Genomic DNA, 25,591 nt, shown 5'->3' with positions numbered 1-25,591 from the left:
TAGGAGCAGATCCTGCAGGTCTGCCAGGGGCCAGCTCTGCTAGGCATAAGCTGTTGGTACAGGCGAGGGAGCACCCAGGGCAGGAAGCGCTGAAAATGTTGGGGAATTGAAAGGCAGCAGTTGGGTGCAGCTTGTGGGAAATGCTGGGGAAGTGAGAGTCAGCCAGGGGAAGGGAAGGGGAAGAAGCAGAAGCAGAGAGGTGGCTGCCGCCCCTGGGAGAAAGGGACAGGAGAATCTCAGAGCTGCAATGTCCTGGGAGCCCCAGGGAAGCCAGGGCTCCGCTCCCACCTTTTCCTGGAGGAGGGGCCGGAAGAAGCTGAGTCCTGGAACCAGCGAGGCTTTTCCATGGCACAGCCCTGCAGAGACGTGAGTGATGAGCTGCTCAAATGCTCACAGCATCCCTCTCCTTCAAATGCCTCCTTCCTACCTCCAAAGGGTGGCACTTGATTATCCTTGAATCTTTTGTTTAAATATATTTTTATTGACTTCAGAGAGGAAGGGAGAGAGAGAGAAACATTCCTGATGAGAGAGAACCATTAATCAGCTGCCTCCTACACATCCCCTACCGGGGACCGAGCCCACACCCTGGGCACGTGCCCCTGACCTTCAGTCCGTAGACCGACACTCTGTCCTCTGAGCCAAATGGGCTAGGGCTCTTTGAATCTTGCAAACAAACAAACAAAAACTGCTAGTGACTCATTTTGGTTTGAAATAAAGTGAGCTATTTTCCTCAAGGTTTCCCAAGAAAAATGCTTTAAAATTAAGAAAATGTTAAGGGAAGATATTTTCCCACTAAGAATTGAAAACAAAGAACATTTCACACAAATGTTCATTATAAAGCTTTTTTGTCACTAAAATTATGTCATGACACAAATGCCAACCCTGTCTTTTTAAAAATGTTTTGTGTTGTTTGCTTTTGACGAAATCCTCATTTCCAGCAAGCCCAGCCTGCAATGTTCTATCTGTCCCTGTGACACCGAGTGAGACTGTTGGATGCCAAGTTCCCTTGTTGGACTAAAAAGTGTCTAGATTTGGAGTCTCCCGGGGGAAGGGAAAGACTGAGTGAATTATAACTGTTTCAGTTAATGTTCCTTGCCTTTCAGTTCCTCACCTGTCCCTCTGGTAGGGCACTCAGTAGGCTCACTCTGCAGTTTATTCAATGAAAAGGATGTTTGGAAAAGGAAGCGGAACATCTCATTGAAAAGCATTTGAGGTACATAGAATCACAACTGTGGACTGTCTCCTGAGTCACTTAGTGTTCCTTTCCATTATTCCTTTTCCCCCAGATTTTGAATTTTAGGTCCCGGAGTCTGGGCCCTAAAGGCTAGGGCCTTGTCTCTGGAACTCCAGTCAAGGGGCCGGCAGTATCCGCCTCACCTGGGAGCTCATGTGAAATGTGGACCCTCCGGTCCCAACTCAGATCCACAGAATCAGAATCTGCATTTTAACAAGATCCCTTGTAGCTGTTAAATGGAGAAACACCAGTTTGGATCAGTGGATAGAGCGTCGGCCTGTGGACTCAAGGGTCTCAGGTTCGATTCTGGTCAAAGGCATGTACCTTGGTTACAGGCACATCCTCAGTGGCAGGTGTGCAGGAGGCAGCTGATCGATATTTCTCATCGATGTTTCTAACTTGTACCCTCTCCCTTCCCTTCTGTAAAAAAAAAAAAAAAAAAAAAAAAAGGTCAATAAAATATATATATATATTTTAAAATGGAGAAACACTGTTCTAATGTGCCTGGGCCACAGCCTTCCTGAGGCACCTGGGCAGGGCGCCCTCCTCCACCCTGGCCTCAGGGTGTAGCTATAATATTTGGGTGGCTGGGCAGCTCCACACCAAATACGGGGTCGATGGTGTAGACAGCTGGAGACGTCAGAGGGTCCAGATCCAGCTCTGCTGCTGAAGGAACCTCTTCACATTGACAAGGACTTAAAATTTTTATATTCAATGTTACAGAAAACTTGCAAGAATAGTACAAGGAACTTCTATATACCCTTTGTATACCCCAGATTCACCCATTGTTAACATTTTGGCACAAATGCTTTAGCATCCATTCCCTCTTTACCAATATATTCCCATTTCAGTACTATTGGAGGGTTAGTTGCATACATGGGTTTGCTTTTCCTTTAACACTTTGGTGTGGACTTCCAAAGAACAAGGACCACCACTCCAAGGCCAGATCCAGGGGAGGCAAGCAAGGCCTGAGGGTGAAAAACGGCCTTGCTTGACGAACCCTAGTCCTGGCCCTGTACACTACAGTGATCAGACCAGGAAATCAAACATTGTTTCAATACTATTATCAAATCTACTGTCCCTATTTCAATTTTGTCAGTTGTCCCAATAATGCCCTTTCGAGCAAGTTTTTCCATACCCAGTTTGGGATCATGTATACCATTTACTGTCATGGCCTCTGAAGCCGCTTCAATCTCCCTTTATCTTTCAGGACATGGACATTTTTGAAAAATACAGACCAATTTTTTTAAAAATATATTTTATTGATTTTGCACAGAGAGGAAGAGAGAGAGATAGAGAGCTAGAAACATCGATGAGAGAGAGTCATCGATCAGCCGCCTCCTGCACACCCCCCACGGGGGACATGCCCGCAACCAAGGCACATGTCCTTGACCGGAATCGAACCCGGGTCCCTTCAGTCCCCAAGCCAACGCTCCATCCATTGAGCCAAACCGGTCTCGGCCAGACCAATTTTTTATAGAAAATTCCTCAGTATGGGGACAACTTATTCTTAATCTCTTGGTGGCTCCGTTTCATCACTTATAGAATGAGAATAATTCCTGCTTCATGTTGAGTCAAATAAGACATGTAATAGACTTGACATATGGCAGGTGTAGGATAATTAGAAAGTAGCTAACTAATTAGATGCTTGTTGGCACCATGCCAAGTGCTTTCCATGCATTATCTCACCGAGTCCTCCCTACAGCTCTGTGACACAGGCTCTGTTTTACACCCATTTCACAGATGAAGAAACGGAGACTCTGAGTACTTGGTCCAAGGTCTCATAGCTAGTAAGGAGGGAAATAGAGACCTGAAACAAGTTAGTCTGCCTCCAAGAACTATTTGCTTAGTAGCCATGCTAGTGATGCTTATCTGACATGTAAATTTTTAACATAAAATTTACATAACGCGAAACTCACCATTCTAATCATTTTATTTCACCCAGCTTTATTGAGATATAATTGACATATAACATTGTGTAAGTTTAAGGTGTGCAACATGAGGATTCTATACATGCACATAATATAAAATGATCACCATCATAAGGCTAGTTAACACATCCACCACCTCACATCATTACAGTTTCTTTTATTATGATGAGAACATTTAATACGTATTCTCTTAGCAACTTTAAAAAAATGTATTTTATTGTTGAAAGTATTATAGATGCCCTAACTGGTTTGGCTCAGTGGATACAGCGTCGGCCTGTGGACTGAAAGGTCCCAGGTTCGATTCCAATTAAGGGCATGTACCTTGGTTGCGGGCACATCCCCAGTGGGAGGTGTGTAAAAGACAGCGGATTGATGTTTCTCTCCCATCGATGTTTCTAACTCTCTATCCCTCTCCCTCTCTGTAAAAAAATCAATAAAAAAAAAATATTTTTTTTAAAAAAAAGAAAGTATTACAGATGTCCTTTCCCCTCCTCCCACATCGTCTCCCTCCACTCCACACCCAGCCCTCTCAGGCCTTCACCATAGTATTGTTGGTGTGCAAGGGCTATGCATATATACAAATAAGTTCCGTGGTTAATCACTCCCCACCTACCCTACCCCTGCTTTCCCTCTGAGCCTCATGGGTCAGCAACTTTCAAATCACCACGCTATATATTGCTCCCCAGAACTTATTCATTTTATAACTTTTATAACTGGAAATATGTACCCTTTCCAACATCTCCCCATCCTCTGGCAACTATCACTTTGTTTCTATGAGTGATAACCATTTTAAAGTAGACAGTTCAATGGTACACTGACAATGTTGTACAACCGTCAGCACCGTCTAATTCCAGAACATTTGCATTACCCAGAAGAGAAACTCTGTCTCCCAATTCCCCTTTCTCCTACGCCCTGGCAGCCACTAATCTGCTTTCTGTTTCTATGGATTTGCATACACACCCAATGGAATACTACTGACCAGTAATAAAAAAGGAACCAACTACGGATACACACAATAACATTTTGGATTTCAAAAATATCATGCTGAGTGAACGAACCTAGATGCCAAAAAAGCTCCATACTGTAAGATTCCATTGTGGTTTCCCATGAAATTCTAGAAAAAACAAAACCTTAGCAACAGGAAGCATGTCAGTGGTTCCTGGAGCCAGGAGTATGGGGGTGGGGATGGACTGCAAAGGTGCTCAGGGAACATTCAGGAGTGATAGAAATGTTTTAAAATTTGATTGTGGCACCCATTTTGCTGTGGGTGGTTAGACAGACATGAGCAGAGCAAGGACGATGGGCCAGGTATGGAAGGTCAGCAGGTCCAAGCCCCACATGCCTAGCATGTTGTAGGGTGGGACCTCATCCCCCGGGTGACTCCCCACCCTGCCCCTAGCCGTTTGGATCCCCTGACCTTTCCTCCCTAGAGATAACATCTGGGCCTCAGTTGCATGTCAGCTCCAGGTCCAGAGCTGACATCAGGACCAGCTGTAGTGAATAATGTCCCCAAAGGCCAATTCATCAGTGAAGGCCACAACCCTGAAAGGACACACTTGCAAAACTGCTGAATATTCTATTAAGATCTTCTCCTGGGACCTCCTCTAAAATCTCCACCCTTGAAACCCTTAGGATGGAAGACCTTGTGGGCTGTCCCTCCCAGGAGCATGCCCATGCCTTTCCCTCCTCTCTCCCCCCTCCCCCCAAGCATGTTACCATCAGCTTCCTTACTCCCAAGCTCCAAGGGCCCTTCCTTTGCCTCCACAACTTGTTTGCTAAGCCCATTTCTTCTAGGAATGACTTTTTCTACCTCTGTAACTTACCCCCCAAAAATGTTCTCTTACAGTTTGGGTCTTGGTTCTGAATTCTTTCCTAGCCAGAACCCAAATACCGAGGTTGCTGAACCCAGGTTTGGTCTGACCCCATGGGTCACATACCTAGTGCCTTTCCTGCCGCCTATGACAGTTGCATGACATATACATTTACACGAACTACTTTAAAAAGTTTATAAATGTAAATTATTCCTAAATAACACTGTTTAAAAACAAACACATCTGTCCCTCAATGGAGTTCAAGTCATCAGTATGTTTTCCTTCACAGTATGGCCCCAAATCTATCTTCCCCACCTCATCTCCCTCCTCTTGCTTCCATGTGTTCATTCAACAAACATTCTCACACCTGCTGTGTGTGAGGCCCAGTGTCAGGCACCCAGAGAAAGTGAGGAAAGAGAATCTCTGTCCTCAGGGGACTCACTGCCTAGTCTGGGAGCAGCAAGGACACCGACCCCAACAAACAGCAGGGATCCTAGGGGATCACTGAGTCTTGAAAAAGAGGAATATGAGTATATATTCTAGTCAATTTAAATGTCAAGTCTGAGTCAAGTTTCAATTTAATTTTTGAATAGGTAATACATTTACATAATTTGAAAAGAAAAGAAGTTATACATTGAAAAATTTCCTCTCGCCCATCCCATATCTGCCCAGTTCCCACCAATCCCCATATAAAAAAAATACAACATATACATTCTGGACCTTGCATCTTAAATATAGCATAACATACACATTGTTCTGCAGTAAACCTTGGAGATTTGGACATATGGTTACAGCAAAAAGCTTCACTCTATTTTATAATTACACTAGAGGCCTGATGCACTAAGCACCCCGCCCTGTCCCACCCCCAGCTGCTCAGCACCTGTGTATGCAAATTAACCTTCAATCTTTGTTGGGTAAATTTGCATACTCCTGATTGGCTGGTGGGCGTTGCAAAGGTACGGTCAATTAGCATGTTACTCTTTTATTAGGTAAATTATTAGGTAAATAATGTTCCATTGTATGGATGTGCCATCATTTATTTATCCAATCTCCTTTTGGTAAACATGAGTTGTTTCTGATAGTCTGTTATGGTAAACAAGGCTGCCATGTGTAATCTCATATAGGTGGTATTTTATGTTTTATTTTGTTTATGGAAAATTTCATTATTATTTCTTTATAATAATTTGTTATTATTTCTTTATATTTTACATAGCCCACAAATATGCCACCCCCTCTCATATCTTTAGGCTGTTTTCTGTGCCTTAAAAGTCCCCACTGAGTCCTTTTCTACTGGCAAACTCCTGCTCTACCTCAGGATCCAGCTCAATGGCTTCTTTCTTACGAAGCCTCCTGAATTCCCTCAGGCAAGATGGGGCTGCTCCTTCTCTGACCTCTTCCGGTACCCCATCCCCACATCCTCAGAATTGTTGGCTAACCCTTCCCCTTCCCTCCTCAGACTGGGAGCTACTCCAGAGCACGTGCTGCCGTAGGTTTGTTCCAGAGACCCTTCGTGCTTGGCATGTGTCAGTAGGAAGGGAAACGCTCAGTGCGTGGTGAGAGCTGACCAAGGGGTGCTGCACGGCCCCCGCCCCTCACGTTCAGCTGCCTCCCGGCCTTTGCCAACAGAGGCCTGACCTCAGACAAAGGTGGGCTGCGATTTCCCTTCCACCCACCGAATTCCTTCCTGCCCGACGCCACCCCTTTCCCGCCGTGGGATTCTGGCCACAGCTGCCCTTGCGGCCTGTGCTGGATCTGGCACGAATAGCAGCTATTACAGCGTTTTAGAAAATAAATAACGAAATGAAATGAAATGGAATACCTCCACCCACCTTCTCTCTTCCTCATCAAGTCCTTGGCCTCCTCCGAAACGGAGAGAACAAATCCCTGGGCAGTCGAATGCACATCAGTCACCCTCAAACATAACTTCGGACGCTGTGAGCTCAAGGAGGTGACAGTCCACTCTAGTACGTTCGGGAGCGTGGGAAACGCATGTACTATTCAGGCGGATCGATGCTCAGTGATTTTTAGGGGCAACTTGAATTGTTTTTAAACATTGGGTGAATTCTAAAATGTCAGGATGCTTACACATGCCTGGAGCGTTGACATTTTACTGTCAGGATATACTGTAACAGGATAGTACATGACATGAAAACAACCAATAGCCAGGTTGTTTTCATGTCATGTATTATCCTGTTACAGTACTTGGGGGCGGGAGCATGCTGGAGGTGAGTACTTGCCCCACCTCTGGGATGAAGAGGTGAAAGCTCTGTATGCTCCTCACTGGGGGCCGGGGGAGGAGGAGGGGGTTTCTTTTTGCAGGAGGTGGAGCCATCAATAAAAACAAAAGAGAAAGAGGCTTTCAAGGCTCTGCCTGCCCAGATAGAGGCGGATATAGGAGTTGAGATGTTTCTCTTGAAGTCTCAGGAAAGGGGAGCTTAGCTCCGATGGAGTGCTCAGGACCGGCTTTCCTAAATCCTAGCTTGTTTACCTCAAAGAAATGCGAGAAACTATGTTTCTTCATGTACTTTCAAAGGTCAGATCGAAAATGGTCCATCATCGTTTTAAATATTGGCAAAGCTTGTTATTTCTGGCACATTACAAGTATTGGCATTTTAAAATAAGATTCTTACATCATTTTCTAAGTGTATCCAAGGGAATCTAAATATCATAATACTTCTATTATCTATTTTAAAAATACATGAACAAGCTCTTCTTTAAAATAAATTTTACCTCATTCTTTTTTCCCTTTCCTTGCCCCTGGACATTTTAATATAAGACTTTAGGCTGGAAAGTTTTATTGATCAGCCTATCATATTTCCCTACAGAAAAATGAAAAATCTTAACTCATCCTTATTTTATTATTGATACAATTTTGAATATCTAATTGCTTTAAACAACATAAAATATTTCAAATTTTGATCAACTATTAACATTAAAGCACATATATTTTTAAAATCCTCACCAGAGGATATGTTTATTGACTTTTAGAGAGAGAGAGAGAAAAAGAGTGAGAGAGAGAGAGAGAGAGAGAGAGAGAGAGAAAGAAAGAAAGAGAGTAACAGAGAAATATCAATGTGAGAAACATCAATTGCCTCCCAGATGCACCCATATTGGAGATTGAATCCACAACCTAGGTATCTATCCTGACCAGGACTTGAACCCCATATGGCATGATGCTCCCAATAACTGACCCCACCTCCCCGACTCCCTGGCCAGGGAAAATCTATGCTGGAATGGGTTTAAGAGAGGATGGGAGAACCTCTCACTCAAAAGCCTAAAATATGCCACATGTAACCTCGTGTGTTGTTATGAGTTGATTATATGTGTATGTAGTCTTACTGTATTTGGCATGTCTATAAACTTTATATAAATGTATCATATGGCATGTATTCTGCTGCTACAGAATGGGAGAAGCAGAGAAAGGGGGCAGTAGCTGACAGTAGAAGTGAAGATTTAGTAAGATTGGAGAAATAACAGCTACTGTAAGCTTATGGGAGTGACCCCAGCAGAGAGGGGAACATTGATATCATAGAAGATAAGGTATAATTGCCGGAGTGAAGTGATGATCTTGATTAGGTAAGGCAAGATTGGGATATATTGCCTTAGCCAAGGGACTGGCTTTAGCGAGAAGCTTAGAAAACTCACCATGTATTGGAGGGAAAGGTTAAGAAGAGGTTCTAGTTGCTGGTTTGTAACTAGGGTAGATGAGGTGGTGGGAAAACTGTGGAAGTTTTCATCTCATTGCTTCAATTTTCTCCATGAAATAGAAAGCAAGGCCATTAACTGAGAAGGAAGATTGAGAGGAGGAGGTGTAGATTAGAGTACAGAAAAGGTATGAAATCCAGAAGGATGGTGGAGGGGCGTAAGATTCATGGCTCTAAGGACCCACTTGAAGTTCCCACTGATGAACTGAAAGTAAAACTAGTCCGTGTGATTGTGTTTTTCTGTAGCCACATTCGGGTGCATGGGTGCTGGCAAGGAGGAGGTGGAGAGCTGGCCTGAATTCAGGACTGTGGTTTTAAAAGCCCAGCAAGCAGGACAAAGTGGGAGGCGAGTCTGGGGGTTGAAAGTGTGTGCCCTGAAATTATGATAATAATTGGCTCTGGTAAGAATGGGAGAAACAGATATGTGGACTGAAGAACTGTTGGAGTTAGAGTGCTACAGGGAAATGAGGAACTGCGGTGGTGTTGGGAGTGTGATATGTTTGAAATTGTGAGTATGAAGAAATTGCAGAGCTTGATAAGGTTCCTGTGATTATGCCCATGGGAGCAGGTGGCTGAGTTAGAGTAGGACAAGATTCTTGGAGGAGAAGGCAAGGAACTGAGAGGCCGGGGTAATGAGAAAACCATCTTAGTACATATTCTAACCACCTAGGATTAAGACAGAAGTGGCATTGGAGTGACTGACAGGAGCACATGATGAAAAAATGAAGGGGCATGAGAATAAGATGAGGAGTACTGGGTAACATGATTTAAAGCTGCAGGTTAATAGAGAGGAGAGAGGGGGTGATCTGGAAGCAATGTTAGGACACCTACCTCAGCTCCAGGCGCAGGCTCAGGTGCTTATGGTTGAAAATACAGTTGCTACTACTTGAGAGGGAGAAGGGGAAGCAGTGTCCCAGAGGCAAGTCAGGTTTTCTTTAGCGAGAAGGTGAAGGGAACCTGAAGAGACATTCTGAGGTTGAGTTCACAGGGGTTTCCATTTGCATAAATAAAGAGGTGTGATGGAGAGCTGGAAGGTGGCCCCTGTGATCCTCACCTCCTGGTGTTCATGCCTTTGTGTAGTTTTCCTTGAGTGGGGATGGGACTTGGGATTTGCTTCTGGCCAATCAAGTCATGGCAAAGGTGTCAGGATATATGTGATTACGTGTATGTGATTATGTTACATCAGGTTGTAACCAATGTCCTACACCCAGACTGTCGCCCTTGCCAGCTGCCATATTGTAAGCTTCCTATGGAGAGGTTCACATGGCCCAGAACTGGGGGAGCCAGCAGCCAGCTGGAGACGAAGGCCCTTGGGTCCTGCGGCCTGCAGGGAACTGAATGCCGCCAACAGCCCGGTGAACTTGGAAGCGGATCCTTTCCCAGGCGATCATTCGCTGTGATCTTGCAGAGGAAAGCCATGTGCGGACTCCGGAACCACAGAAACTGTGAGCCAAAACATTGGTGTTGTGTTTAAGCTGCTGTGCTATATCCAGCAAGGTTAACTAACACAACAAGGTTAACTAGTACAGATGGGAATGAAGTTTAGTTATAGCAACACTATTCCATTATTTTAACCCCAACTGAGGTGTATTGTCTAAGAATCCCGTGTTGATCTATTATTAATTATGTTGATAACAAAGAAGTGAGACTTAAAAAGCAGATTTATGACCCTTTTATTCGGGTAGCTTCCTATCTCAGCACAGACACCAACTCCTGGATTGCCCTGGGGGTCTTTTCTTGTTGGGTCAATGCACCTTCGTAATGCGTGAGGCTTTTGACTTCTAAGGTGGGAGAAAGACAGTTTTAAAAAGGGCTGCAGTCTTCAGGTGCTTTCTGAAGCGGAGAAATTTCAGAAAATAGTACAGATTGCAGAGGAAGATCTGGACATGGATTCCCTTAAAACTAGTCTTGGAAAGTCTTCACAGACCCAGGGGTAAGGAAACACCAACAAAGAGGACAGTTTTAGAGGCTTTCTGGTAAGAGAGGGCGGAGCTCAGGCTATGATGGAGAACTGCATGGAATTAAGGGGTGGGCACTGTGTGAAAGGCAGGAGGGGAATAGAGTTTCAGGGCCATGTAAGTTAATAGATGACTATTTTTCAGCAATGGATGCTTCCACTTTTTCCAATTACAAGTATTGGATTCTGCAAGAACATAGTTAAAACTATTTGGTGAGGGATATAAATCTTACACATGGAAACTAGATAAGAAAATTCAATCTTTGGCCCTCTGATATTAAAATTTATATGACACATGAAGCTTGAAACTTAAAAAAAATATATCTAACTAGAAAATTAGACAGTTAAGTGTTCATGGATATGTCTATATCTTTTATATAAGCACTATATAATTAAGATTTCAACTACTTTTGAGTCTGCAAGTCAGATCCTGTCAGGTAACCTGCCATGTATGATCCAATCCTTATAAAATTTTAAAGATTTAATAAATTTAATCTTCCAAATGTTCTCAGAAGGAATTCTTAGAAGCACCCTTCAGTAATAAAACACAGTTGGATAATTCATTTATCCAAAATGAACTAGCTGTCTGTGCATACTGTGAGGGTAGCAATGAAAGACTAAGATCTTCTGTAAAAATGGTACCCTCAATGCATAAGCATTCTCTCTTCTCAGGAAGAGTGGGAGTAACAAAGGAAATGGAGTCATCTTTCATTATTTCATCAACTGTTGGCATTTTCATAGCATTTTATTTATTTTATTTATTAGGTAAGGCAAGATTGGAAATTTATTTTGTGCTGGGCTTTTTTTAAAATTAAATCTTTATTGTTAAAAATATTACATATGTCCCCCTCCCTCCTCATTAGCTCCTTCTAACCCCCTCTCCTCTCAGGCCCTCACCACCCTATTGTCTGTGTCCATGGATTATGCATATAAGTTCTTTGGTTGATTAAATGCTTGGTTTCAGTTCTACAACAGCAATATCAATATTTATTTATTGAAATATGCTTTTATTTTAGAGATAGAGGAAGAGAGAAGGAGAGAAACATCGATGAGGGAGGAACATCCATTGGGGATCACCCCGGCAACCGGGGCATGTGCCCTGATTAGGATTCAAACTGGCGACCACTTGGTGCATGGTCCCCATACTCAACCAAGTGAGCCACACCGGCTGGGCCATACCGATATTTATCTTTAGGTAGAGGGCATTAACAGCTTCCAACACGATCTCTAGGAATAATTCGCAGTTCTGCACCGTGCTTTAGGAAAACATTTCCCGCAGTCTGTGCAGGATTTATTCCTATCCCATCATTGGTAATAATGGCACTTGTGGCTGCAGGAACTTTAAACTCTTCTGCTGCAAACTTTAAGACTGCCGTGAACGGTGTGCTTTCAGGAACACTGAGTACTTTGTACGGCAGCCGCGGATCGGACGTCAGGGTGATCTTAAAGGAAACCTTGGACATGGTGGAGCCGGCTTGGGCAGAGACACCGAAGCCCGGAGCCCGAAGCAGTCCCACTTCCGGCGAGGTGAGGCTTCCTGCACACTCAGCAACAGATGGCTTTAGAGCTTTCTAACTGGTCTCGGTGGAACTCCCAACAGAAGTTATTTCCTGGTGGGTGAAAAAGAAAAATTGCATTTTCTGAAACTTTGTAAATGTAAAAGAAATGCGCACTTCTTGTAAACAATTTCAAATAAAACAACTATGAAGTCAAACAAGCAGAGTGCAGGCCTGCCCCTACCCCACGGCCGCCTCCTTAACGGGTGTCGTAGGTCCTCTAAGGTTCCTTCCAGCTCTGCCGTTCCGCCTCAATCCCTCCCAACAAGGACCACGAACTTTTAGAAACCCGGCCAGCTCTCACGGGAGCGATTTCTGGACCGTCTTGTGCGTTTCTTTCGCCCAGTGTATGGCATGCGGCCCCATATGGGAGCGTCCCGCGAAGGTGAGCGCCTCTGAATCTAGTGATCCAGGGCCGGAGGGTGGAGGGGGTGGGGGATGGAGGGGTGGAAGGTGCCGTCCTTATCGATCGGCTTCTTCCCAAAGCAAACTGCTAGCAGCTGAAGTTTAATTTTTGTGCCCCCGGAGGTCCCTCCAGAGAAGGCCCGACTGGTCGCTATTTATGAACACTCACTGGACGCCCCTACACGCCGACCTCTCCCGCGCTTCCCGGGTACCTTTTGGCGAAGAGATGCCAGTTTCTCTCGCGATCATTCCCTCCTCCGCGCAGCCTTTCTCGCCCACCGCACGCGGAGGGGCAGCGCCTGCCTGCGGGGCCGGGTCCCAGGCCGCCACTCGGTCCTCCGCGGGCGCCTGCGCAGAGCGACCTCCCGTCACTGCGGGCGGGAGGCGGGGGCCGCCGGGAGAAAGGAAAGCTGCGGGGGGAGAAGCGGGGGAGGGCCAAACCCTGAAACTACCCGGATGTGGTCTCCGCGCGCGCATGCTCAGTGTCCTCCGACAAGTTGGCAGCGGCACCTCGGCCCTGGTCGTCGTCGCCGCTGCGGTAACGGAGCGGCTCGGGTGGCGGAGCCCGCGCTCGCGCCCGCCCGCTCTGGTGCGGAGGCCCTTCCCGCCCTGGCCTCGGCTCCGCGGCCGCTCAGGGGACGGGAGCGGGTGAGGGGAGCCGGGCGCCCCCGCGAGAGAGGCCCCCGCGGCGGGGCGGCCCGGGAGCTCGAGGCGGCCCGGCTCGCGCGGGCAGCGGCGCGGCGCCGAGGAGGGGCGGCCTGGCCCGGACGCCTCGGGGCGGGGGCCGAGGAGGGCTCCGGGCCGCCGGGGGGAGCGACGGGCCCGGCGCCCTCGCGGACTAGCCCCGGCGGGAGAGCCGACCGTCCTCGCCATCGCCGGAGTCCAGGTAACGCGCCATGTCCCCTCCCCTTTCCCCCGGCCCAGCCCGCGCACCCCTCCCGCGGCCTCCCCGCCCGGGGCGGGCTCCCGGCGGCGGCGGCGGCGGGGAGCGCGCGGGAGGCGGAGGTCCGCGCGGGGAGCGGGCGCGGGCTCTGGGCCGGCCGGGCCAGGGGCCCTTCGGCGGGGCGGGCCGGGCCGGCTTGGCCGCGGGGCCTCGCGTCCCTCGGGCCGGGCGTGGGTCCCCCGGTCCCCGGCTCCCCTCGCAGTCGGGCGCAGAACCGGGTTAAACTCGGGGACCGAGTCCCGGCCGCGGCCAATCCTCTTTGTTGTGTCGCGGAGTTTCCCTGCCCGCCCGGGCCGAGCGCGTCGGGGCGGCCGGAGTGCAGTCAGTGCTGCCTTCGCTGTCTACATGCAAGTTAGACGTGTATTCATTTCTTTTCTCAAGCAGTTTGTTTCCTCTTTGTCCCTTCGTTTCTCCTCCTGGTTGTGCCATTCTAGCTTGTAGGTCCTGGCTCTGATTTATTTACTTTTTTAGTGTTGTGGGTGATGGCTTGCAGGAAACGATCTTAGCACCTCACCCAACCACCCCCACTCCCGCCCAGCCCCTAATTAAGGGGAAAGAAAGAGAGAAAGAGAGAAAGAGAGAAAGAGAGAAAGAGAGAAAGAAAGAAAGAAAGAAAGAAAGAAAGAAAGAAAGAAAGTCGTTTACCCTGTTGCTAGGGCTACACGTACTGGGTGTGAAATTGGTGGAGGGTGGAGGTCAGTGGCTCCATCACTTACCCCAAACTTAGATTTTCAGAGAAATGGGCGTATTTCGTTAACTTAAAAGGTTTCTTGGCGCGTATGGAAAGGTTTTGAAAGGCTCCTTCAAGATTGATGGCTGTTTTCACCCCCCGAGCATCCTAGTGATTTTTAAAAGTGAATATGTTTGTTTCTTACTCACTTATTTTGAATTTAATTTCTTTTAAAGAATATATTTTTATTGATTCCAGAGATGAAGGGAGAGGGAGAGAGAGATAGTAATGTCAGTGATAAGAGAGAATCATCATCCATCGGCTGCCTCTGCAGGACTTCCCTGGGGGACGGAGCCCACAGCCCAGGCATGGCCCTGGCCGGGAATCGAACTGTGTAACCTCCTGGTTCTAGGCTGCTGCTCAGCCTCTGAGCCGTGCTGGCCGGGCTGAATTTAGTTCCGAATGCCTAGTTTTTGCATTATACTTTAAGGTGAAACTGCAGGTTGTTTTAGGAGTAATAAGTATACGGGTAAGGTATTGTGGAATCATTTACATCTTAATTGACTTTCTAAAGGCCTGTAATCTTGACTAATTTTTATTTAGCAATCTTTGACTTTTGACAGAATTAGCATCCTTTTAGGCTCTGTAACAGTTTGATTATTCGGGTACCTTAGTAAAAAATGCACACTTTCAAAAGTATGTATTTCCCTACAGTAATGTGATTTGGAACATGGTATTTGAATAATTTTTATTGTAGATTTTATAAATTGCCTTTGCAATGCTGAACCGAGTCTAAATATATTTCAGTTGAAAATACAGCATATGAATTCTAGTGTGTAACTTTTCTGCTAAGGATTTAATTTTCCCTTTTGGAAAGCTAGTACATGACATTTCAAGTTCTAAATGATTGATATAATTAACATTTAGAAATATGATTCCTTATTAATGTTTCTTTGATAATGTCATGATTTTTGTGTGTGTGTGTTTTGTTTTTTTTTTAATTGGGTTTATTACAGAACAAATGTAATGCAGGCTGGCCAAGCATTTACTACCAAGATTTGGAATATCTTTAGGTCTAACAGTGGTGATGAGTTAAGTAGATTTAAGTTGTTGGAGTTAAAACTAAAAGCTTTCTAGACAAAATTGATATACCATTTTGTGAGTCTATTAATAGAAGTGGCATTTTCTTTGCTTTCCAGGTTTTTGGGAAAGGTTGCATCTTCTTTAATGTTTGAAGTGGGAGTGCCTAAGTAGAAACTTCCCTGTTCAGCCAAATGCCTTCATTTTAAATCTTGAGCTTAGGAAAAAATACTTTAAATCAGTTTCAGGTTTAATGAAAATTTCTGCTGAGAAAGTCACTTTGAAATTTTTCAGAATAAGTTTTATATGGATCATTCCTCTACTGCTTGAAGGAATTCTGCTTATACTGGGAGGCAGCAAATCTTTGCAAAAACCTATACTTCACTTTCTTAAACTATGTTTTAGTTTAGTCATATCTCCATTTGTGTGTGAATTCTTTATTCTGCATTTCCTTTTAGATTCCATGCCCTCTCTCCCCCACCCCCCAATTAAAGAGCAAGTATAAAACTTAATTTATGCTGTGCAGTCACACTCCAGCTTTCCAGTTTGGAAGCTGTTTTTTTCTGAGTAAGCTGGTGTTATAGTAACATCATTAGACACTATGCTAATTGAGCTGTGAATTGCTGAGGCTTCTACTAGGGCAGTTAACCCTATAGAATCTGCTCTGTTCATTATATTTAAAATGTATATTTAAATTTTTTATTTATTTCTTTTAGAGATAGACAGAGAAAGGGATAGGGAGGGAGCGAGAGTGAGAGATAGAAACATCAATGATGAGACTCATCATGGGCTGCCTCCTGCACACACCCCCTGCTGGGGATCCAGCTGGCAACTCCTGACATGAGCCCAGACCGGGAATCAAAAAGTGACCTGGTTCATAGAGCGGTGCTCAACCATTGGGCCACACTGGCTGAACTTATGACGTGATTTTAAAGTGAATGTTTTTTTTAAACATCTTATATAGCCATTTCAGTGCTCATTGTACATGTTGGATTTTCTTTCTTTTTTTTTTTTTCTAGAAGATTGTGTAGTTAGGCAGAGTTACGTTTTCTGGTTTTTTTGTTTTTTGTTTTTGCTTAAATGGTGATTAATGCTGACTCAGATAATGGTTAATCATGTATAAAACTAATTAGTTTCAGTGATTTTATTATTTCCTACACTAAATGAAAGGAGCTAGGTTAGCATTCAATTTTGTTAAATTATTAAATTTGGGGCTTTTTGCTCAACAGTTGATAAGGATTCAATTGTTTTAAAAAGAAATTCAAACAGTTGAAAATTTTGTCTAGATATTCATTTGAGTGACTTTCAGTTTGATACTGTCTACATCATAATATGCCAAAACATATGCTTGACAATGGGTCAGCTTTAGAATTTTTGGATTTATTTCGTGTTCTAAAATGTGTAATTTTTGGTGATGAGAAATGTGGCAGAATTTCTGTTTCTCGGGAACAAGGTATTTTGGGTTTCACTTTGACACTATTACATGGTGTGATTGGCATCCAGGAAAATTTATTTTAACCATGAGAGTGGATAAAAACGAGGGTAGTGCTTACTAGTAGATCACTTATTAGGATAATAAGTGATCAGAATCTTAAAATTTTAAGTCTTTTTTTTTTTTTTTTTTTTAAATGTTTTTATTGATTTTTAGAGAGGGATAGAAAGATTAGAGAGGAACATTATGGTCGGCTGCCTTCTGTTTGCTCCTTACTGGGGATCCAAGCCCGCAACCTGGGCATGCTCCCTGCCCCAAAATTGAACTGCTGACCTCTTGGTTCCTGGCTGGACATTCAGCCGCTGAGCCACACTGGCTGGGCTACTTTAAGTCCTGGCTGGACATTCAGCCGCTGAGCCACACTGGCTGGGCTACTTTAAGTCTTGATTATTTGCTACTGCAAATCACATCATAGATAAGATACAGTAGACCATAGGCTGATTGTAATGAGTATTTATTATTGCATCTTAATTACAATTTAATAATTGTAAATGCCTTTAAACTCAAGAACTATACTTTATTGTTTGTTTTAAATGAGAATTCTTTGCAGTCTGGAAAATTTATAACTGTAGGGTTCATCTTTTCTTTTCTTTTTTTTAAATTCTCACCAGAAGATATTTTTTTCCATTAATTTCTAGAGGTAGTAGAAGGGAGAAGGGGGTGGGAGGAGAGAAACATTGACATGAGAGAGACAAATCGATTGGTTGCCTCCCACATATGCTTCTATAGGGGCTGGGGACCCAGCAACTGAAAATTGAACCCGAGACCTTTCAGTCTGTGGGCCAACATTCTAACCACTGGGCAAACTGGACGAGGCTGGGGTTCATTTTTTTAATGTTTTTCTTCAGCTCCCAGTGTTTAGGACAGTGGTTCTCAATCTTGGCTGCTCTTTGAAATCCCTTTAAAAATCTTGATGGCTAGATTCCACCCCCAGAAATTGTGATTCAGTTGGCTTGGGTTGTAGCCAGGTCAGAGTTCTGAAGTGGTTGAGCTAGTGGGGTTCTCTAACTTTTAAAACATTTTTGTTTATTGATTGCTTAGAGAGAGAGAGAGGAGAGAGAGAGAGAGAGAGAGAGAGAGAGAGAGAGAGAGAGAGAGAGAGAGAGAGAGAGGAGAGACAGCAGTTTGTTGTTCCACTGATGCATTCATTGGTTGCTTCTTGTATATAACACCAACCAGAGAACAAACCCGAAACTTTGGCAGATAGGGGGTGACATTCTAAACAGCTGAGCTACCTGGCCAGGGTAGGATCCTCGATAGCTTCATTTTTTTAACTTTCACTTGTGTCAGCTTTACACTCTAATACCTTGATATACATACGCACAATGTAATCATCTCACATCTAACTTAATGGGTCCCTTGAAAATATTGCCTCATATATTTTGCTTCCAAGTCTGTCCCCTTCATCTCCTTGTCTCCCCTATTTTCTACTTTTCATTGTTCAATTCGTTTGAACTGTCTGGTAGCAAGTTTTAGGATGCTGCATTTCCCGCGATGAGAGGTTGGTATATCATCACTATTCTAACTAGGAGGTTTATCTTTTAAAGCATTCTAAAATGCTTACCTGGCTCCTTTTTGAGACTGTTTAGCATTTAAACTACCAAAGGAACTTGTTTTTTATATAGGGGTAGTCTATTTGGAAACCATAAAATTTTCTAGACACCAAATAATCACTTGAATGGTTCCTGAGATGCATGTTGCATTGATTTAACTTTTGCTGTCAGGGTTTAACTTGAATACTGTGAGAAAGTTGCCCAACAAGCCCAACTAGTTGGTAGTTCTTCAGAGATCATTTGTGCAGGTAGCTTCAGTTCTCCATCTGTATCACCTGAAGCACCTGTCTAAGATCAGTTACATCTCTGTCTCTGGAAGAGCTACTTTAAAAAATTAAAAAGTATATTACTTTCTTCCCTTACCATACCTCATTTCAACACACAGGGAGTCAGAATTGGGAATAGAGTAGAGGGGGCATGGGAATCTGTACCTTCAAAGAAAGTACCTCTTGATTTTAAAGGCTTTGGATATTTTAGTATGCTTATCCTATTGCTTCATTTGTTTCAATACAGTGCAAACTTTACAATCATTAGTGCACTAGAACACTTTACTTAAAATTCATCACCCCCAATTTGCATGTTTAGAATGCAAATCTTATTTATGATTTGAATAAAATGACTGTTACTGAATATTTGTCTTTGTAGTAAGGTATGACTTCTGTATCTTAATGTGGATGAATGTATATGAACTTCAGGTCTTTTCCAAGTCAAAATATATTTCTAAATGGCTCTCTTCTGTCTTGCACTTCTCTGTCTCTCACCCCAATCTTGAAACTAGGCATGGCTCAGGGCTTCTCAACGTTGGCAAAATTGACATTTTGGGCTGGATAAATTTTTGTTGTAGGGGGCTGTCCTTGTTTGGCAGCAGCCCTGGCTTTTACCTGCTAGATGCCAATAATCTTCTGCCTCTCACTTCCCCATTCCAGTTGTGAAAATTAAAATGTCTCTAAATATTGCCAAATGACCCTGAGGGACAAAGTTGCTCTCCTTGAGAACCATTGACATGGCCATATGACTTTGGCCAGTCAAATGTGAGTACAAGGGATGTTCAGCCTTTGAAAGACAGTGCATGATTATCTTATCTCTTCCCCTGCCATTTAAGGACATATGTAGAGAGGGAGTCTTTGTTAGCTTAATCCCTGAGAGATAACAATGAGCAATGCTCTCAGTTTATGCAAAAATATACCTGTGATTTAAGCTACTGATATTTTGGGGTTGGTTGTCATTGCAGCTTAGGGTAGTCTAGCCTGACTGATACATCATGTAGCCTGACTGATACATCATGCTCAGATCTAGTTTACTTGTGGACTTTCCAATTTATAGTTCCAATTTACTTTAACACATACCTCTATTAGCATCTATTACTTAAGAGTAATATATTTGAATCTTCTGTATCTGTGGTTATCAGTGTAGTAAATACTGCTCCTTAAGTGATGTGGATATTAGTGGGAGGAGCTTTGGTGGGTGGGGGCTAGTGATGCCATCTTGCATTGTGAAGGATTTTGAAGAATTGTGTTGCATCCCACAACACTTTCAGATGCCCCAGAAATTCATATAAGAGGAAATATATAATTAACCTAGAATGCAGCTCCATCTTAATATGTACTCAATTTTTCAGAAATGAAGTTTGTATTAATTTGGTTTCTTTCTTTAATAAAAGAAAAAAAAATCCTATCTAATAAAGTTGTAATATGCAAATGGCTGTTACACTGTGAAGCATAACAATTGACCGAGTAAAGATCAGATCACAGATCAGCAGGAGGGTGGGGCAGCGAGCTATAACTAGGCGGTAGAGAGCTACTGGAGCGGGCAGGGCAGTAAGCTATGGGGTGTGGGGGGGTCGTGCTCGGCCTATAGGAAGCTACAGGAGGGCGGCAGTGAGCTACTGGTTACGAGCGGGCGGTGGAGAGCTACAGGAGGGGGCATGGCAGCAAGCTATGGGGGAGGGCAGGAGGGACGGGGAGCTACAGGAGAATGGGGAGCAGGTGGAGAGTTATTGGAGGGCGGCAGCGAGCTACTGGTGCATGGATTCGTGTGCAGGGCTACTAGTGTATGTATGTTTTAGAGAGGAAGGGAGAAAGAGAGAGAGAGGGAAGCATCAATGATAAGAGAGAATCGTTTACTGGCTGCCTCCTGCATACCCCTTGCTGGGGATCAAGCCTGCATCCTGGGCATGTGCCTTGACTAGGAATCGAACCATGACCTCCTGCCTCCTAGGTTGATGCTCAACCAATGAATCACGCTGGCCAAGTTCTTAATTTGGTTTCTTAATTGAAGTTGTTTTGTTTGGGACTTTATCAGGAGTTCACCATTTTGGAAAATACATGTCACCAACTTTATCACTGTGCTATTTAAGTTACCAAAATAAAACACCTGTAGTTGTCATATTTATGATAATTCTACATATAAGTGCAAGCATCTATCATTTTTATTGTATTATCTAAATTTATTGATATGCTGGAACATTTTTGTTAAAATACATACTTTATTATATATTAACTGGCGGCCCAGTGTGCACGAAATCGGGCGCGGTTAGGGTCCCTAGGCCTAGTCTGGCCTCCATTGCATGGCTTCTGTTGCCCTCCGACGCTACGTGAAGCTCTCCGCCCTGGGAAGCTCTGCGATGCTTGCAGTCCCTCGACTGCTCCAAGAGGCTCCCCCTTCCCCCCCACGACTGCCCTTCGAAGCTTGCCCCTGGACAGCTCCGCAAGACTCCCCCACCCCACGACTGCTTCCCAAAAATCGCTGCCACTGCCTGGGTGACTGCTCCGCTAAGCTCATGACCAGCCTGCCACCTCCACTCATCAGTCCCCAGTCCCGCCCCGCCGCCAGCCCCCCCTCATGGTGAGCAGCTTAGTGGCTGGGGGAGAGGGGGGACCGAGGTGCTCAATGAACTTCATGGTGACCGGTCGCCCGTTAAGTCATGATGACGTCCAGCTCTTTATATATATTAGGATCTTTTTCTCCTTTAACAATTATGGCATTGTTAAAATTTTTTAAATATGCCAAATAGGTTAGAATTGTTTCAAGAATGCTAATGGTGATATAAATTATTAGTTACAAAATGAGATGTTGGTCTGATAGAGTTGAGAACTTTTTCATTATGTGATGCTTATTTTGTATCTGAAGTGATTTGCACATAGTAGGTAGATACAGTGTTGGATTGGTCAATTTGTGGTTTCAGATTGTTTTTATGTACATTGTTGCATTTGGTTACCATAACAAGTCTGTAAAGTTAGCAAGGCATGTATTTTTTCCATTTTATAGATGAGAGACTTGAAGGAGGTGTTAACTTGCTTCAGTCATGCTGCTAGAGCTTCAATTAGAACATATAATTTTATTTATACCAACTAGTGCCCTTGTCTACGTCATTACATATCACTCTTTAAAAAATTATAATGTACGATAGAACTATTTAAATTACGAAAACATCTGTACGCCTGTGCTGTTATTTCTTGTACAAGGAAATTACGATGTTTTAGGCACTTGTCATAGGAATACAACAAAGACAAACACATGAAAAAACTGTTTAAGGAAGCAAAGAGATTTTCATTAGTTTTCAAAGATATGTGCAATTAAAACAGCTTTTGAGATACCATTAGGCCCAAAGATAACTTAGGTTTTAGAAATGATAACATCTAATGGTGAGGTTATATTGAAATAGTTATACTTAAACACTTTCAAATTGGTACAGATCTTTTGAAATGTAATATCAGAAAATGAGTTTAACCGCAAAGTATTTGCACTATTCAAAATTATTGCAAGGAAATCGACAGTCAACCCACAAACTTTTACCTGGTATATGTTAGGAACTGCATGGTGCTGGGAATTTTTAAGATGAGAAAGCATTGCTGCTTTCTTGAACTTCTAACAGAGTGTGAGACAAATACATAATCAACTAACTATAATACTGTGCGTTTTAATTGGGTATGTTTCAAATTTACGGTAGGGATCAAGTACTATACAGGGAACATACAGTAAACAGGCCAGGGAAGTGATTCTTCTAGGATTGGCAGGAGAAGAGATAGTGCGTTAGGGTGTGGTCCGGGAAAAACTGAGATATTTAAATGGCACCATAGGCTGACACCTGATTTCTGACCAGAAACTCTGCGGGCCAGAAGGGAAAGGCATGAAGTAATCTAGGTAAAGGATCTGAGACCAAGATTACTATATCCAGCAAGGCTATCATTCAAAATAAACGGTCATATAAAGAGCTTACCAGACCAAAAAAAAAAAAAAAAAAAAGGCTGAAGGAGTTCATCACTACCAAGCCAGCATTACAAGAAATGCTAAAAGGATTATTGAGAAGAAGAAACAGAACGAAACCTAGTCATACAGAATTAAAATGGCTATAAGTACCTCTCAATAATAACCCTAAATGTAAATGGATTAAATGCTCCAATGAAAAGCTGTAGGGTAGATTAATGGCTATAAAAACATGACCCAAGTACTAGTATATGCTGTCCACAAGAGACCCACCCCAAAACAAAAGACACACCCAGGATGAAAGTGAAGAGTTGGAAAAAAATTTCCCAAGCAAATGGGAAAGAAAAAACCCCCCACAAAAAACTGGAGTAGCAATACCCGTATCCGGTAAAATAGACTTTAAAGGCACCATGCTAAGCTAAATAGCCCAGTCAATGAAAGATAAATATCCTAGGACCTCTTTTGTGGAATATAATGAACAACAAACTGATGAACAAAAATAGAGCCAGAGGGGGAAATATACTAGAATATAAAAAAAAGTAATCCTATTATTTGCAGGTTTTTAACATTTCCTACAACTTTTGTGATATCATACTATGTTAGTACCGTTTTGGTAATATTATTATACTTAAAATTTGTTTATTCTTGAAATATTAGTGTATATTGCATGTAATATATATAAGATCATTTTCTTGAATAATTAGTGTTTATTACATGTAATATACTTAAAATCATTTTTATTGAGATATTAATGTTTATTGCATGTAACATAAAATCATTTTGCTTGAAGTGTTAAGGTTTATTTTGTGTAACATATTTAAAGCCTTTTTAAAATAAAAAAAGAAAGGAGATTGATAGAAATGACTAAGGTAAAGAATTATGTAACTTTATGAGAGAACGTAGGGGTAGTGAAAGAGAGAGGGAAGTCAAAGATGATTTACCAAGCTTTTCCAGTGTTGGTAATTGAATGGAATTAATGCTTTAGAAATAAAGGTCATCAAAAAAGGAACAGATTTTGGTATAGATTGTTGAGTTAGTTTATTTATTTGGTGTTGGGGGTGGATTTTTTAAATTATATTTTATTGATTTTTTACAGAGAGGAAGAAAGAGGGATAGAGAGTTAGAAACATCGATCAGCTGCCTCTTGCACACCCTCTACTGGGGATGTGCCCAGAACCAAGGTACATGCTCTTGACTGGAATCGAACCCGGGACTTCTCAGTCAGCAGGCTGATGCTCTATCCACTGAGCCAAACTGTTTTCAGCAGGGGGTGGATTTTTAAAGATTCAAGTAAAGAGTAAAGGAAAATAAAAGTGAAATAAGCATGGAATGCGACTACATCTATACTAGTAAAAGCCTAGGTGGTCCTCCAGTGTGACGTCACAAGATGGCTGTGTGCACAGCAGAGGCAGAGCCTGGTGGCTGCTCCATGCAGTGAGGCCTGGAGTTCCGGTGTGGAGGAGGCTGGTGCTGGCATTTCCACTGCCAAGCACAGAGGAGGCAGGTCCTGGCAGTGAAGGCAGGTTGTGGCAGGGAGGGCAGTTGTGGGCAATCAGGCTGGTAGGGGAGTGGTCAGGGTGTGATCAGGCTGGCAGGCAGAAGCGGTTAGGGGCAATCAGACAGGCAGGCAGACAGGTGAGCAGTTAGGAACCAGTGGTCCCAGATTGTGAGAGGGATGTCCAACCCAACTGCTGATTTAGGCCCGATGCCATGCAATTTGGACCTAAATCGGCAGTCAGACATTACCCAAGGGATACCAGATTGGAGAGGGTGCAGGCCGGGCTGAGCAACACCCCCCCTCCCCCAGTGCACGAATTTCGTGTACCGGGCCTCTAGTCTACCAATAAAGAAAAACAACTCAAAGTGTAGCCTACACTCCAGCTTTATGTAATTTATTCTTAGACCGATGGCCTTTTCATATTCCATATTGGAACTTGAACTCAGATAAATTACTTTAGTTTCATACATATAAGTATAGATTCTTCATTAATATTTATTTATTTATTTAAGCCTTTATTTTGGAATACTTTTAGATTTACAGAAAAATTTCAAAGATTAAACAGTTTCCATATACCCAATTTCCATTTCCCTTAATTTCACTTTCCTTTAATGCTATTATTTGTTGATATTAAGAAACCAACATTGCCACATCATTAACTAAACTTCAGATTTTATTCAGATCTCACTAGTTATTCCATTAAATGTTTTTTTTCTGCTTCAGAATCCAATCTACAATACCACATTGCATTTAATTGTTCTGTCTCCTTATAATCCTCTGATTTGTGCCATTTTTCTCAGTCTTTGACTTTGAAGCAGAATTTGTCAGGTACTTTGTAGAATGTCCTTCAATTTGAATTTATTTGTTGTTTTTCTCATGATTAGATTGGGTTATTGGGTTTTGGTCATTAATATTTATTTTCTACTAGAGGCCTGATGCACAAAAATTGTCCGCAGGTAGGTTCCCTAGGCCTGGCTGCCGATTGGGGCCTTCTGGCTGCTGACTGGGGCCTTCCTTTGTTCCATGCCACCCCCTGGTGGTCAGCACAAGTCATTGTGAGCGATCAAACTCCCAAACTCCCGAGGGGACACTTTGCATATTAGCTGTGTGTGTGTGTGTGTGTGTGTGTGTGTGTGTGTGTGTGTGTGTGCGCGTGCGCACATTTTCGTTTTTTTGTTGTTTTGTTTTTAAATAATCGCCCTGGCCTATGTGGGTAAGTTGGTTGAGCATTGTCCCATGCACATCCCATGATCGTGTTATGGGTTTGATCTCCAGTAGGGGGTGTGCAGGAGGCAGCTGATCATGTTTCTCTCTCATTGATGTTTCTCCCTCTCTCTAAAAACTAATTTAAAAAACAATTGAAAAAGGAGAAAATAATTTACCCTGTTGCTTTCACAGATAAAAACTACTGAGGAATTCAGTGTCATTTAAAAAAAAAAATATTTTTTAATTCTTAGTGTGTGTGTTGATTGACTTCAGGGAGTGGAAGTGAGATGGAGGTAGAAACATCAGTGAGAGAGAAACATTGATCAGCTGCCCCCTGCACACCCC

At 43.3% G+C, this 25,591-nt stretch overlaps 3 protein-coding genes across 4 annotated transcripts in view; 2 read left to right on the top strand and 1 right to left on the bottom strand.

Moving 5' to 3' along the window:
• The window catches only part of ELAC1 (elaC ribonuclease Z 1), a 95,526-nt gene that overhangs the window by 24,492 nt on the left and 45,443 nt on the right, over positions 1 to 25,591 (top strand). The gene's annotated exons all lie outside the window — the stretch shown is intronic.
• On the bottom strand, positions 11,624 to 12,968 carry LOC311625050 (ubiquitin-fold modifier 1). Its single transcript, XM_084888946.1, has 2 exons — positions 12,811 to 12,968; positions 11,624 to 12,247 (listed from the first exon to the last, which is right to left on the bottom strand). Exon 2 carries the CDS (start codon positions 12,098 to 12,100, stop codon positions 11,843 to 11,845), a length of 258 nt encoding a protein of 85 aa, XP_084745072.1. The 5' UTR covers positions 12,101 to 12,247; positions 12,811 to 12,968; the 3' UTR covers positions 11,624 to 11,842.
• Positions 13,101 to 25,591, top strand: part of SMAD4 (SMAD family member 4) — a 42,817-nt gene continuing 30,326 nt past the window's right edge. The window contains exon 1 of one of the 2 annotated variants that reach the window (XR_014795423.1): positions 13,101 to 13,484. The gene's annotated coding sequence lies outside the window, so the exon portion shown is untranslated. The remainder of the gene's footprint in view (positions 13,485 to 25,591) is intronic. The other variant, XM_084888936.1, reaches the window with a different exon arrangement.

This window comes from Pipistrellus hanaki, assembly GCF_964339955.1.
Source record: "Pipistrellus hanaki genome assembly, chromosome: 6".
Taxonomy (NCBI): domain Eukaryota; kingdom Metazoa; phylum Chordata; class Mammalia; order Chiroptera; family Vespertilionidae; genus Pipistrellus; species Pipistrellus hanaki.
The sequence above is the reverse complement of the archived record's forward strand: the minus strand, read 5'-3'. Positions and strand labels throughout refer to the sequence as shown.

What these genes read in the sequence shown, in the direction of transcription:
- LOC311625050 (XM_084888946.1), bottom strand. Translation starts at nt 12,100, where the DNA reads ATGTCCAAGGTTTCCTTTAAGATCACCCTGACGTCCGATCCGCGGCTG.